Source organism: Giraffa tippelskirchi, chromosome 11, assembly GCF_054371585.1.
Source record: "Giraffa tippelskirchi isolate mGirTip1 chromosome 11, T2T-mGirTip1v1.2.pri, whole genome shotgun sequence".
NCBI classification, from domain to species: domain Eukaryota; kingdom Metazoa; phylum Chordata; class Mammalia; order Artiodactyla; family Giraffidae; genus Giraffa; species Giraffa tippelskirchi.
Genome location: NC_137285.1, coordinates 147,763,576 through 147,777,922, shown reverse-complemented (window position 1 = coordinate 147,777,922; position 14,347 = coordinate 147,763,576). Strand labels below are relative to the sequence as shown.

General features: G+C 38.1%; 1 protein-coding gene across 16 annotated transcripts in view; it reads left to right on the top strand.

The window, feature by feature from the left end:
- LOC145525547 (olfactory receptor 8I2) overlaps window positions 1-13,409 on the top strand; it is a 120,071-nt gene extending 106,662 nt beyond the window's left edge. For 4 of the 16 annotated variants that reach the window (XM_081538906.1, XM_081538904.1, XM_081538903.1 and 1 more), the window contains 4 exons: window positions 432-589; window positions 700-873; window positions 6,924-7,014; window positions 12,324-13,280. In XM_081538906.1, the coding sequence (XP_081395032.1) occupies window positions 848-873; window positions 6,924-7,014; window positions 12,324-13,280 (1,074 nt within the window). In that variant the 5' untranslated portion in view covers window positions 432-589; window positions 700-847. Of the gene's footprint in view, window positions 1-431; window positions 590-699; window positions 2,803-6,923; window positions 7,015-8,442; window positions 8,479-12,320 lie in introns of those variants that run through there. The other 12 variants (XM_081538911.1, XM_081538910.1, XM_081538913.1 and 9 more) reach the window with 7 other exon arrangements.
- Window positions 13,410-14,347: the final 938 nt, after the last annotated feature.

Genomic DNA, 14,347 nt, shown 5'->3' with positions numbered 1-14,347 from the left:
TTTATTGCTTAACGTATGTTTTTTATCTAAGTGAAAAAGTTGTTATAGAGAATAATTTTGCTAGATCTCAAGAATTTACCTGTTAAATACTGATTTTTTTTGCTCTTTTTTAACAGATGTACTTTCTTAAAATATGAGATTCTTGTCTATGTCTGGAATTTGGACTATACTGTTATCCAGGATCTATCTCCTGACTTTTCCTTGTTAAAGACTCCTCTTAGGGCTCTTCATGAGGACTTTAATTTCTCTAGAGGTTCTTTATGGTGCATAATGCCAGGTTACATGCACTGGTGACACTCGGCACCAAATAGTTTTATATCCGGTAAACTTCTCATATTTGAAAGAATTCGATTATTATAGATTATTATTATTACTATTATTATTAAGGCTCCCTGGTTGCTCAGACAGTAAATAATCTGCCTACAATGCAGGAGACCCAGGTTCCATCCCTGGGTCAGGAGGATCCTCTGGAGAAAGCAGTGTCAACACCGTCCAGGATTCCTGCTTGCAGAACTCCATGAACAGAGGAGCCTGGGTCCGCAAAGAGCTGAACAAGACCGAGTGCCTAGCACTTCACTTTCACTTTCAGGTGATTATTATTAACTAAAACCATGCAGTTTTCCAAAGCTGCTAGCAAATGGAATTCATATATTCAAGTTGTTGCTTTGCTTATTTTCTTTCTTCTCTTACCCTCTGCAGATCAGTCTTAGAGGAGTCACATAAATGGCTGACAGCAATGTCAGTGGGATAACTGAATTCATCCTCCTGGGGCTGACTGATAACCCTGAACTGAATGCAGTCCTATTTGTGCTGTTTCTCTTGATCTATCTCATTACTGTCCTGGGCAATGTCTGGATTATCACCATCATCCTGGTGAGTGATCAGCTCCACTCTCCCAAGTACTTTTTCCTTAGCCAGTTGGCTTTCCTGGATTTCTGCTATTCCTCAGTCTTTATTCCTAAGCTGTTGGTGAACTACGTAGCAGGACAGAAAGTTATCTCCTACAGCGGTTGCCTCCTTCAATACTCCTTTGTCAGCTTGTTCCTGACCACAGAATGCTTCCTCTTGGCTGCCATGGCCTATGATCGGTACCTCGCCATCTGCCGCCCTCTTCACTATAAAGGTCTCATGACACCCACCTTCTGCATCCACCTGGTCACTGCCTCCTATCTACTGGGTTGTGCCAACTCACTCACCCACCTCTCTGGTTTGCTCAGTCTGTCCTTCTGTGGGCACAATGTCATTAATCACTATTTCTGTGATATCCCACTGCTTTTCCAACTTGCCTGTTCTGACACCCATTACAATGAGGCTTTATTTACTGTCCTCTGTGGAACCACATCAGTGGCTACCTTTCTGATGGTGGTTAGTTTCTATCTGGGAATCCTTCTCAGGGTCCTGAAGACACAGTCTTTGAGAGGCAGATACAAAGCCTTCTCCACATGTGCCTCCCACCTAACTGTAGTGAGTCTCTTCTACGGAACAGTGATTTTTACTTATTTGGGGACCAGCTCTAGCTACCCACAGGAGAAAGCCAAAATCTTGTCTGTGTTCTATACCCTTTTGCTGCCAATACTCAATCTTCTGATATACAGCGTAAGGAACACAGAAGCCAAAGAAGCAATGAAAAGAATTATCATGAGAAAAATATTTGCTCAGTGACTATGAATTTTCAAGCAGAAACCTTTAAGAATATTAGTTGATGCTACATATGGGTACATTATTAAATATGTGTGAGAATTTTGGAGAAAAAAAGGATGGTATTTTAAATTAGCATATGCACAAAGATACTTTTCATTGGCATTTGGAAACAGATGCCCATACTTTATATTACATTGTATGTGTGTGCATATATGTACGTACATATGCAATACTTTCTGTCATGAAAGAAGAAACCTTTTCTTTTACTTTATTAGGTTTATTAATTAAAGGACTGTGGATTAAATTGACAAAAGGTAGATTAATGGGAGAATAGATGAAGTTTTTTCATATGTATATAAAAGTGCACAAAAAATTTACTTGTTCAATAATTTGACAATAGAGGAAAGGGAGAGTGAGAAATGGCTTCTGTGAGAAAAACAAACGGGCTTCTAAGGGAAGAGATGGGGGATAAGAAATTCTGGGGCATCATTTATGTATGATAGAGGCAGGTGGCCTTCTCTGTCTTCCTGGCAGACAAAGCAGCCCCAAAGAGAGGGGGTTTATGGCAGCCTCCCTCTCCGAAGTTCTGCCTTCTGTCAGATAAAGGAAGCTCTGAGAATCTCTACACTGAATCCAAAGTGTCTCCAGTATACGATAATTTTATGCCACTGTACACTTTGGATTCCTCCAATTCCCAAATTATTATTTTGAATATCTTCTAACTTCTTATGTAAGAAACTGACACCATCTTCTACAGGTTGTTTAGTTATAAAATGCGATTTTCAGTTTTGATTGAATAATAATGAACCAGTAGATGATAATCACACAAACACCCACACATATATGTTTCTATACAAAGCACCCCCCCTCCCCAAAAGTCAGTTACAGAGAGTGGTCTCAATTTTCCTTCTTTTTTAAACTCTAGAAGAACTAATCCATTTTATAGTTGAGGAAACAAAGGATCAATGCAGTTAAAAACTTGACCAAGATCAAACAATCACGATCTCAGAGGTAGAATTCAAGCACATGTTCATGTATTAGTGTATGGCCCTCCTACCATTTTACGTAAACAAATAGAATTCCCTAGATGTATTTTGCATTCCGTATCACCCTACAGGAGAAACTAACACAACATTGTAAATCAGTTGTACTCCAATAAAATTTTTAAAAAATGAATAAAAATAAACGATGAAACATCATGGTTAGTGTGAAATTCAAACAGTAGAGGAAACAGTTCAGTAAATGTGGGTGTGTGGTTGTAACCGGTTATTATAAAGCATTTATATTAAGGACGTGAGATAGACATTGATTGAATGTGTGCTGGGTCACTCAGTCGTGTCTGACTCTTTGCGACCCAGTAGACTGTAGACCGCCACACTCCTCTGTCCCTGGGGATTCTTCAGGCAAGAATCCTGGAGTAGGTTTCCCTGCCCTCCTCCAGGAGATCTTCCCAACCCGGGGATGAGACTCAAGTTGCCCACATTGCAGGCAGATTCTTTACCATCTGAGCCACCAGGGGACTGATTGAATATATCAATAGCCACTCAGGTATTGATTGAATACCTGGTAAAATATCAGTATCATGCAGTATATTTTATATATTTAATTTAACTTTCACAAACATGTAAGGTGGGTACTACTATGGTCATTTTGCAGACAAGGACGCTGTGAATCAAAGTGATAAGAAATGCTTAGTTAGTTAGTGTTAGTCACTCAGTCATGCCTGACTCTGCGACCCCACGGACTGCAGCCCACCAGACTCCTCTGTCCATGGGATTTTCCAGGCAAATGATGCTGGAGAGGGTTGCCATTTCCTTCTCCAGGGGATCTTCCTGACCCAGGGACCGAACCCAGGTCTCCTGCACTGCAGGCAGATTCTTTAGCATCTGAGCTACGAGGGAAGCCCAAGAAATGCTTACATGGCCATAAAGCTAGCAAATGGTTTTTCTGAACACAGTGTTTCCCAGTTCTAAACATTTTCAACTAAAACACAGAGTCTTCATTTATAAAATTATGATTAGAAAGACTTGAAACTTAAAAACATTAAAAATGTTAAAAGTTTGTTATATATTCTTAAGGGAAAAATATAAATGCACACATGAAAATGAAATGCACATGAAAATAAAATATCCTGGATTCCAAACACCCTATTCTCATAAAAGATAACAGGTGTCCTTGGAAAAGTGATTGTTTCCCCAGGAAAATATAAAATAAACCTGGAGTACCTTGCACTGCCAGGGTGTAAGAAGTAAAAATAAAACAAAGAAAAAATGACAAGCATGTACAAACAACAATGCACACAGGAAAAATGATGTTTCCACTAACAAAGCTACAACAATTTGAACAACAAAATAAGTGATGACAGTGTTGGATAATAACCTCAAAGGACAAAACACTTATAAACAAGTACATACTGGTATAAATAAATACATAAGAACAACTCTCCCTTAGAGGATATTTTCAATTAAAATATGTTGAAAGAATATGGGAAATGGAAATTTACTATGAAAGCACCACCATAATAATCAGCAGATGTAACTTATTGATGGATTACAAAAAGTATAAATGAAATAACTTTACATAGCCTGTTTTCTTACATATATATGAATTTATATAAAATACATAGTAAATGATATTAATTTAAGTAAGAATGTTAATATTGCATATGTATAATTACATATAAATATTAATTTATGTAAATTACAGAGTAAAGAATCATGTTTTTACACTAAAGAATTTGGGCAAACATTAGTTTAAGTGACCAAGTTTAATATTACTAAAAATATTTATCAATGTAATGTAGCCTCTGATAATGTGAACAGGCATATATATGGGCCTTTGGTACTTTCTCCCATAATGAATAATTTCAAGTTAGTCATGAGAAAAAACCAGGCTAACTTAAATTGAGAGACATTCTTCAAAATACTTGACCAATTTCTTTAAAAAGCATCAAGGTCATGAAGGAAAAGGAAAGAAAAGGAGGCAATCACCGATAACAGAAAACTAAAGAGATAAGACATTCACTGTGTTGCCAAAACAACGGCCTCTCTTTGCTAATATCGAAAAGACATATGGCGACAGAGTTTAGGAGGAGTAGAAAGGAGTAGCTATATTACTTTGCCAGTCAAAGGAGAACCACAGCAAACTAATGCTTCCAAGACTGCGCCCCCTTCTTCAGAAATTGGAAGAGGTCTTATAGTTTTTTTTTTCCTTTGTGCTTTCAGTGGATTTAAATCTACATTTTTTTTTCTCTTTTTCTCTGAGGTCTTATAGTTTTAGGATGGAAAGTGAGATTGAAGATAAGGATCAGGGTTGATGTGGTCTTGCATTCTCCTTCTCCTGGAGGCATCAAGACCTTTAGGGTGATTCCAGGACCTCAGGTGATTCCAGGACAGGTTCCGATGTTTCTTGAGGTCATCATCCTGTGACACTCTTTCTGGAATGAAGAATGCCCCCAGAGGAAAGGAATTTTAGAGAGTGTTGTCTTGGAGGGATGTAGTTAGAGGGTAAACATTTTCAGAGTGCAATTAAGCAAGAAAGAGAGGAAGAACAAACATCCGTAGTCTAAATGGGTGGAGAGAACAAGAGCTGAAGAAAGGCTAACACAATGGGGTGCCTCCATTACTGTCTGCTAGAGCAACTGTAGAGTGCTATTCTGACTCGGATCTTGGAACAGGAGAAAAGAAATTAGTGTAAACACTGGTAAAATTAAGTAAAGTCTTTAATTTATTTCTTCTTTATGCTAATAATTATGCTATAATCATGTAAGCTGTTGGCTTTCCTGAGCAAGGTGAGGTGCATCTGTAAGTCTGAAAATATCTAATAAAAAGTTAAAAATATAGCTGATTAACAGCCAGAACCCAAAGTGGGTTTATTTTCTTGTTATTGTTGTTTACTTGCTAAATCATATCTGACTCTTTGCAACCCCATGGCTTGCAGCATGCCAAGCTCCTGTCATTCACTATTGCTCAAATTCACATCCATTGAGTCAGTGATGCCATCTAACCATCTCATCCTCTGCCACCCACTTCTCCTGTGGCCTTCAGTCTTTCCCAGCATCAGGGTCTTTTCAAATGAGTCAGCTCTTCACATCAGGTGGCCAAAGTTTGGAGCTTCAGCATCAGTCCTTCCAATGAATATTCAGGATTGATTTTCTTTAGGATTGGCTGGTTTGATCTCCTTGCAGTCCAAGGGACTCTTAAGAGTCTTCTCCAGCACCACAATTTGAAAGCATCAATTCTTTAGCGCTCAGCCTTCTTTGTGGTCTAACTCTCAAGTGGTGTAACTCATGGTCTAACTCTTAGTCCCTACATGACTAATGGAAAAGCCACAGCTTTGATGTTATGGATCTTTGTTGGCAAAGTGACGTCTCTGCTTTCTAATACCCTGTCTAGGTTTGTCACAGCTTTTCTTCCAAGGAGCAAGCATTTTTCAGTTTCATAGCTGCTGCAGTGACTTTGGAGCCCAAGAAAATAAAATCTGTCAATGCTTCCACTTTTTCCCCTTCTATTTTCCATGAAGCGATGGGACTAGATGTCATGTTCTTCGTTTTGTTTGTTTGTTTTAATATTGAGTTTCAAGCCAGCTTTTTCACTTTCTTATAAATGGGTTTATAAGAAATATGAACTGAATTGAGCAACAATTTATTACATGGTAAAGAACCTTCCTGCTAAGGCAGGAGACATGAGCCGTGGGATCCATCCTGGGTTGGGAAGATCCCCTGGAGGAGGGCACAGGAACCCACTCCAGTATTCTTGCCTGGAGAATCCCCATGGACAGAGGAGCCTGGTGAGCTGCAGTCCATAGGGTTGCAAAGAGTTGGACATGACTGAAGTGACTTAGTATGCAGGCACACATTCATCCTATAGCATGGTCAAACAAAGTCCCTAAACCAGTTATACAATGGTAACCACAATACCTTTAGCTCATCAAATATCAGAATATTGAAGAACTGAGACAAATTTTGAATCTTGAAGAAGGCAACCAACTCTAAGGGATGCAAAAGTAGAGATGATTTTATTCTCATCTTTGTATTCCCACTTAAAGCACAACATCTGTTATTTAATAGTTGCTCAATAAAAATATATTGAAAAAAGTAAGATAATGGATGGAAATTTGATATTTACAGCCCAGTTTTTTCAAAGTTTACGTTTTTCAAGACACATACTAGAGGGGGGAAAATGTAGTACAATTTCTTTCTTCCTAATATCTTAATATGCTGACTACCTTTAACTGATATGGCCCATGTGTAATAGATTTTATTTCTCTTTTTAAATCTATAGTGTGACAAGTAGAATTAGGGATGTGTTTTTTTTCTTCCCCAATGAAAACTCTGTCATACTTCATCATTGTAATACTAAACCCCTTCTAAAGGTAAGTAAAATAATAAAATATAATTATACCAATTGAAATATAACTTAATTAGACAAATCTGTGAGATCCTTCTAAGTTAGTATTTGGAAAGAGTCCATGGACCTGAGACACTTTAAAAATATCACTTTTGTGGGTCAGTCAGAGATTTATAACCTAGAATCTTTATAGAGTGTGCCCTACCAAGCTGCTTAGAAAATAAAGAAACAATAATAATATAATTAAATTTTTTCAAAGTACTGACCACTCCTCTGAGCATGAAACTCAGAGCACAAACTTTAATTTTCCTTAAGATTTTGTGTTTATTTTTCTAGACGGCATACTTAATCTCAGCTAGTTATTTTGTGTACATACCATGGAGCTAGTCAATTAAAAATCACTGAATGCCTGCATTAAAAAAAAAAAGGATACATGATTTATTAACATAGGTGGTAATGTGATTTCAGTGTTAAATCAGTAGATAGGAAGACTCACTTCTGTTTCCTGAAAGAGTTACCTGGGAAGCTTAGACAGGGGCAGTAGTTATCTGATATTTTCTAATACCATGAATCTCATATACATTTTATAATATTTTAGAAAAGCTGTTATATATATTTTTATATAATATGAATAATATAAAATATGTATAACAATTTAATAACAGAAAATCTAAAATGTATATAATAAAAACAAATATAATAAATATAATGTTTAATAATTTAAATGTATAATATAAAATAAATATAATTTTGAAAACTACATTAATTTGCATTTTTCAGTATGCCTATGGACATTTAAGCAAACATACACAAGTAAGGACTATTTATTTCTAAACCTTTTCACTGCAGATGTATCCTATGCAAATTAAAAATAAACCTTGGGGTACAATTAAAATACAAATCTCAAGAGACGAAAGGTGCTAATCGACCAGTTCCTTTATGATATATATTTGTGAGTTTAAAAAGAGATTTTGGTATAAAAAGACAGCTTAAGACTAGATTTCTGAAGATAATTCTTTGTCATGAGACTGCTTTATAAAAACACTAAGAACAAAAATAATTCTGAATACAAATCTAAATTTGAACTAAAAAATAGATTTGAATTCTTGAGAAGGTACATGCAAATAAACAATCACTTTGCTAATTTGGCTCTTATTTTATCCCATCATTGGAAGGTGATATATGTATCTTCCATAATTGTCATCAAAACCACACTATTTTCCCCATCAACTTCCTGATATCATTAGGGACCGTTATGTTAGAAATAGAGCTCTGTGATGACAGACACAGCAGCAGCGAAAACAGCCACAGATCCAAGCCATCTTACTGGGAATTCATAGAGTTCAGGATTATAGTGAGACAAATGTAGTTATGCACCAAAAATTATGATGAATTTTGTAAGTATTAAGCAACGTTTCCTGTTCTTGTTGCCTGATCATAAACCTGAAAAAAGGTGGAAGAGTCCTGAAAGGAAATGACTAAATCCCAGGTAAGTCTAATTTTATCACCCTCTTCTTTTAATTATTGTGTAGTTATGTGTGTTTCTCATATTGACACAGTTTTTATTTTTATACACCTGCACCTTCCAGTCAGAGAAGGCAATGGCACCCCACTCCAGTCCTCTTGCCTGGAAAATCCCATGGACGGAGGAGCCTGGTGGGCTGCAGTCCATGGGGTCGCTAAGGGTCGGACATGACTGCGCGACTTCACTTTCACTTTTCACTTTCATGCACTGGAGAAGGAAATGGCAACCCACTCCAGTGTTCTTGCCTGGAGAATCCCAGGGACGGCAGAGCCTGGTGGGCTGCCATCTATGGGGTTGCAGAGTCGGACACGACTGAAGCAATTTAGCAGCAGCAGCAGCAGCACCTTCCAGTATGCTTTGAGAAAAGTGCCTTTAATGACAGCCAAGACAAAATGTCTTCATTGACTAAATGCTAAATAAAGGAATGAATGGATAAATAAAAAGGAACACTGTGAACATGAGAGATACTAAGGGATTAAGTCTACTTTATGTAACACAAGATTCCTTGGGGCTACTCAGAGTGCCACATGTCTGAAATAAACCATGTTAATATCACAGCAGTTTCAGTTTTACTTATTTGTCACATGCTTATGTCAATATAACTAGGAAAATAAGTGCTTTAATTTTTAGTGAAATCACTTGGTATTTTAATTTTCTGTTTTAAATATAACAAATTATATTCATTTTACCATTTGTAGGCCTCTTCGCATCATATTATTGAGTTGAATCCTGCTATTGGCAATGAATTAGTTATTGCCTGATGTTGTAGGTAACCAAGTGTTTCATGCTGGCAATAAACCTGGTTCTAACCACAGAGACAAAACAATTTGGCTGCATCATAAACTATGTCTCCCATTTAGAAATGTTCACCGATAGAAAGAAAGGGTATGTGATAGAAAAAAAAGTAGAGAGGATTTTAGCATTAACATATAAAATAAACAGGATGTTTCTTTACTTTTATATTAACATATAAGTCTGCTACATATGAATGATTTCTGTTCCTAGAGCACATTGGTAAGTCCAGTTTATTCATTAAGTCCAACAAAGTTAGCCTAGGTAACACAGTCAGCTATATAGTACTGTCATATAGTAGGTTTATGATAATTTTTGCACAACTAATGCTTAAAAAACAAAGAGAAAAGAGAAAGAAAATATTTTTAATCTTACAGTACAGTGCCTTGAAACCGTGCAGGACTACAGAACAACAGCAGGCATACAAGGGCTGGCACTGAGCGAGCAGGCAAGAAAATTTACTGACCGAAGGGAAGAGAGGAGCTGGGAGATGGCAGAGCTGAAGACCGTCAGCGATAGTAACAGGGCAAGCTGCAGCGTCACTCAGGCCTGACGCTGATGCACAGGTTCTTGCTCCTTGCCGGATTCAGTTCTGTCAATGAATATCCTCTTGAAAAATCGATCCAGAGATGTCCGAGTAGTAGCTCTTTTATTCTTGTCATAGATGACAGGCTAGCAATGGATCGCATTCTGAACGGCTGCTGCAGCTTTCATGCACCATTCTACATTTGGGTCCTGTGCCTCAAAAAACTAACAGTGTCTCCTCAGATAAATAAAATCCCCTTACCACTTCCTGATTCTCTTCTGAGTGGTACCAGCTACATCACTGTTATTTTCATGCTTGCTTCTGCCCAACCTGAACTTGAATAAAGATCCTGCACGTGTACTCCACACAGCAACGCACAGTGAAATACACAAAAGCACAACCAATTGTAGCGGGCAGACAACGCACGCCAGACGTGTGAACTGACACGTGATCGACACGTGAACTCACATTTGCATCTTTGAAAGTTCACAACTTGGGGTTCGTATTAGGAGACTTACATACATATATATATACACACACACACACACATATATATCAGTCAGTTCAGTTCAGTTCAGACGCTCAGTCGTGTCCGACTCTGTGACCCCATGAATCGCAGCACGCTAGGCCTCCCTGTCCATCACCAACTCCCAGAGTTTACCCAAACCCTTGTCCATCGAGTCGGTGATGCCATCCAACCATCTCATCCTCTGTTGTCCCCTTCTCCTCCTGCCCCCAATCCTTCCCAGCATTAGGGTCTTTTCCAATGAGTCAACTCTTCGCATGAGGTGGCCAAAGTATTGGACTTTCAGCTTCAACATCAGTCCTTCCAATGAACACCCAGGACTGATCACCTTTAGGATGGACTGGTTGGATCTCCTTGCAGTCCAAGGGACTCTCAAGAGTCTTCTCCAATAGCACAGTTCAAAAGCATCAATTCTTCGGCGCTCAGCTTTCTTCACTGTCCAATTCTCACATCCATACATGACCACTGGAAAAACCATGGCCTTGACTAGATGGACTTTTGTTGGCAAAGTAATGTCTCTGCTTTTAAATATGCTGTCTAGGTTGGCCATAACCTTCCTTCCAAGGAGTAAGCCTCTTTTAATTTCATGGCTGCGATCACCATCAGCAGTGATTTTGGAGCCCCCCAAAAAATAAAGTCTGACACTGTTTCCACTGTTTCCTCATCTATTTCCCATGAAGTCATGGGACCACATGCCATGATCTTAGTTTTCTGAACGTTGAGCTTTAAGCCAACTTTTTCACTCTCCTCTTTCACTTTCATCAAGAGGCTCTTTAGTTCTTCACTTTCTGCCATAAGGGTGGTGTCATCTGCATATCTGAGGTTATTGATATTTCTCCCGGCAATCTTGATTCCAGCTTGTGTTTCTTCCAGCCCAGCGTTTCTCATGATGTCCTCAGCATATTAGTTAAATAAGCAGGGTGACAATATACAGCCTTGACGTGCTCCTTTTCCTATTTGGAACCAGTCTGTTGTTCCATGTCCATTTCTAACTGTTGCTTCCTGACCTGCATACAGGTTTCTCAAGAGACAGGTCAGATGATCTGGTATTCCCATCTCTTTCAGAATCTTCCACCATTTATTGTGATCCACACAATCAAAGGCTTTGGCATAGTCAATAAAGCAGAAATAGATGTTTTTCTGAGATATATATATATACATATATATATATGAAGTGTGTCTGTGTGTGTGTCAGTCACTCAGTTGTGCCCAAATCTTTGTGACCCCATGGACTTTAGCTCACCAGGGTCCTCTGTCCATGGGATTCTCCAGGCAAGAATGCTGGAGGGGGATTGCCATGCCCTTCTCCATTTTATATATATATATATATATATAAAATATCTCACTTACTATATGTAAATATATGCATATGTTTATATATAACATTTTGTGAAATATATATTTTATAAATTATATACATATATATTTGCAAAATTTAGCAAGATTTATTGAGTCCAGGGAACTATTAGATATGCCCACTGAAGATCTCATTAAGCACCTAAAACAACCCTGTAAAGTAGTTATTGGCTGTTGAAATCTTATGACTGCCACATAAGGTATCATTACATATCAAAATTTGAATTTCCAGCTGAGGTTCATGTTTTCTAAGAATAATACATAATCAATTACAGTATGTAAGTTTCTAAGTATATGAATTGGGTTCCAGTAATAGATAAGGGAAGAGGATGGTTTATCTCTAGAGAAATTTGTTTAAAAAGCAATCCAGATAGATTTGGGTTTTTTTAGAGTATAACCAATTCCAGTGAATGTGAACTTGGAATGTTTGATTACTGCTTGTTCTATTTTTTAAAAAATTAAAATCATGTACAAGCTCTCAATTAACTTGAAGTCATTTAATATTTGCTTCCCATCTGTTACTCTCTCGTTATGGGAATCTAGGTCAGTGCTGGTTATCATGCCTTTGGACTTGAATTTCCTCTAACTTTTCTTATTATTTTTCAGCAGAGAAGTCAAGGGTCTGAGTTGACAGAAATGGCTAGGAACAATTTCACGGAGGTGACGTTCTTCATCCTCTCTGGATTTGCAAATCACCCTGAACTACAAGTCAGCCTCTTCATGATGTTTCTCTTTATTTATCTCTTCACTGTTTTGGGGAACCTTGGACTTATTCTGTTAATCAGAATCGACTCTCAGCTCCACACACCTATGTACTTTTTCCTTAGCAATTTAGCATTCATTGATATATTTTATTCCTCTACTGTAACACCCAAGGCACTGGTAAATCTCCATTCAATTCAGAAAACCATCTCCTTCGTTGGATGCTTTGTTCAAATGTACTTTTTTGTGGGCTTAGTGTGTAGTGAGTGCTTTCTGCTGGGGTCCATGGCCTATGACCGCTACGTGGCGATCTGTAATCCCCTCCTGTATTCCCTGCTCATGTCCCAGAAGGTGTGCAGGTGGTTGGGAGTCATGCCTTACATGATTGGCTTCACCAATTCTCTGGTCTCCATCTGTGGGATCAGCAGGTTGGCATTCTGTGATGCCAGCATCAATCACTTTTTCTGTGACACCACAGCTCTTCTGGCTCTGTCCTGCGTGGATGCATTCAGCACAGAAATAGTGATCTTTGTTTTAGCTGGCTTCACCCTTCTTAGCTCCCTCTTCATCATCACAGTCACCTACGTTGCCATCATCTCAGCCATCCTGCAGATCCGGTCTGCAGCAGGCAGACGGAAAGCCTTTTCCACCTGTGTGTCCCACATCATGGGGGTGACCATCTTCTATGGGTCCCTGATTTTCACGTATCTGCAGCCTGATAACACATCCTCCTTGACCCAGGCACAGGTGGCATCTATATTCTATACCACTGTCATTCCGATGCTGAATCCGCTTATCTATAGTTTGAGGAACAAAGATGTAAAAAATGCTCTCCTGAAAGCATTTCAAAAACTGTTTCCATGACAAATCTGTGCATGTTGCAATTAAAGCAAACCCAAAATGTTTCAGGTAATCAATGGCTCAAAAATTTGGGAACTAGTAGAGTAACCCCCAAAAGAATAAGACAAAATAAATGGTAACAGAGTCATGAAATGCAGGAGGTGAATTATCATTTTATTTGTTGATATGGAATACTGGATCATCATGTAAGGAGTTCATTTCAGTACATAAATTATTCAGACATAGACATGCACAGATTTGTAAAGCATCTGAACGGTGACTAAATCCCACTCTGATGTGATTGTGCCATCACACTGCAAAATGTTGAACTACTATTATCTTGATTTTTCATAAGTTTTGACATGCTGTTTTCTCCAGTATCAACAAATTGAGAGTAGAAAATTGGTAGATTAAGAAATGATGACTCAAAAGTTATTAACAAGAAATGATTGCTGATTAGCTGAGAGGAAGTGAAAGCATAGAGAAATAATAAAAGCAATTATAAATCTGTGGTCGGAAGGGAATGGTTAGGGTTAGAGTTATTAATTTTCATGAGGTGTAAACACAAGTAGTAAGAGGACATTGGGTAATACAGAGAAATCTCTTGGTAATGTGCATTCATTTTGCCTTAAGAGTTAAAATTCTTACCATTTATCTATGAAACCTCATCTTTTGAAGTAGAGAATATTTCAAAAGCCACAGAGTTCCATTTCCTAACAAATACAATGAGCCTCCCTAAGTTCAAAGACCAAATAAACTGTGTGTGTGTGTGTGTGTGAGTGTGTGTGTGTGTGTAGATTAATAAAGCACTGGCTATAGAGACACCAAGGAAACATTTCATGCAAAGATGGGCTCGATAAAGGACAGAAATGGTATGGACCTAACAGGAGCAGAAGATATGAAGAAGAGGTGGCAAGAATACACAGAAGAACTGTAGAAAAAAGATCCTCACAACCCAGATAATCACGATGGTGTGATCACTCACCTAGAGCCAGACATCCTGGAATGTAAAGTCAAGTGGGCCTTAGAAAGCATCACTACAAATAAAGCTAGTGGAGGTGATGGAATTCCAGTTGGACTATTTCAAATCC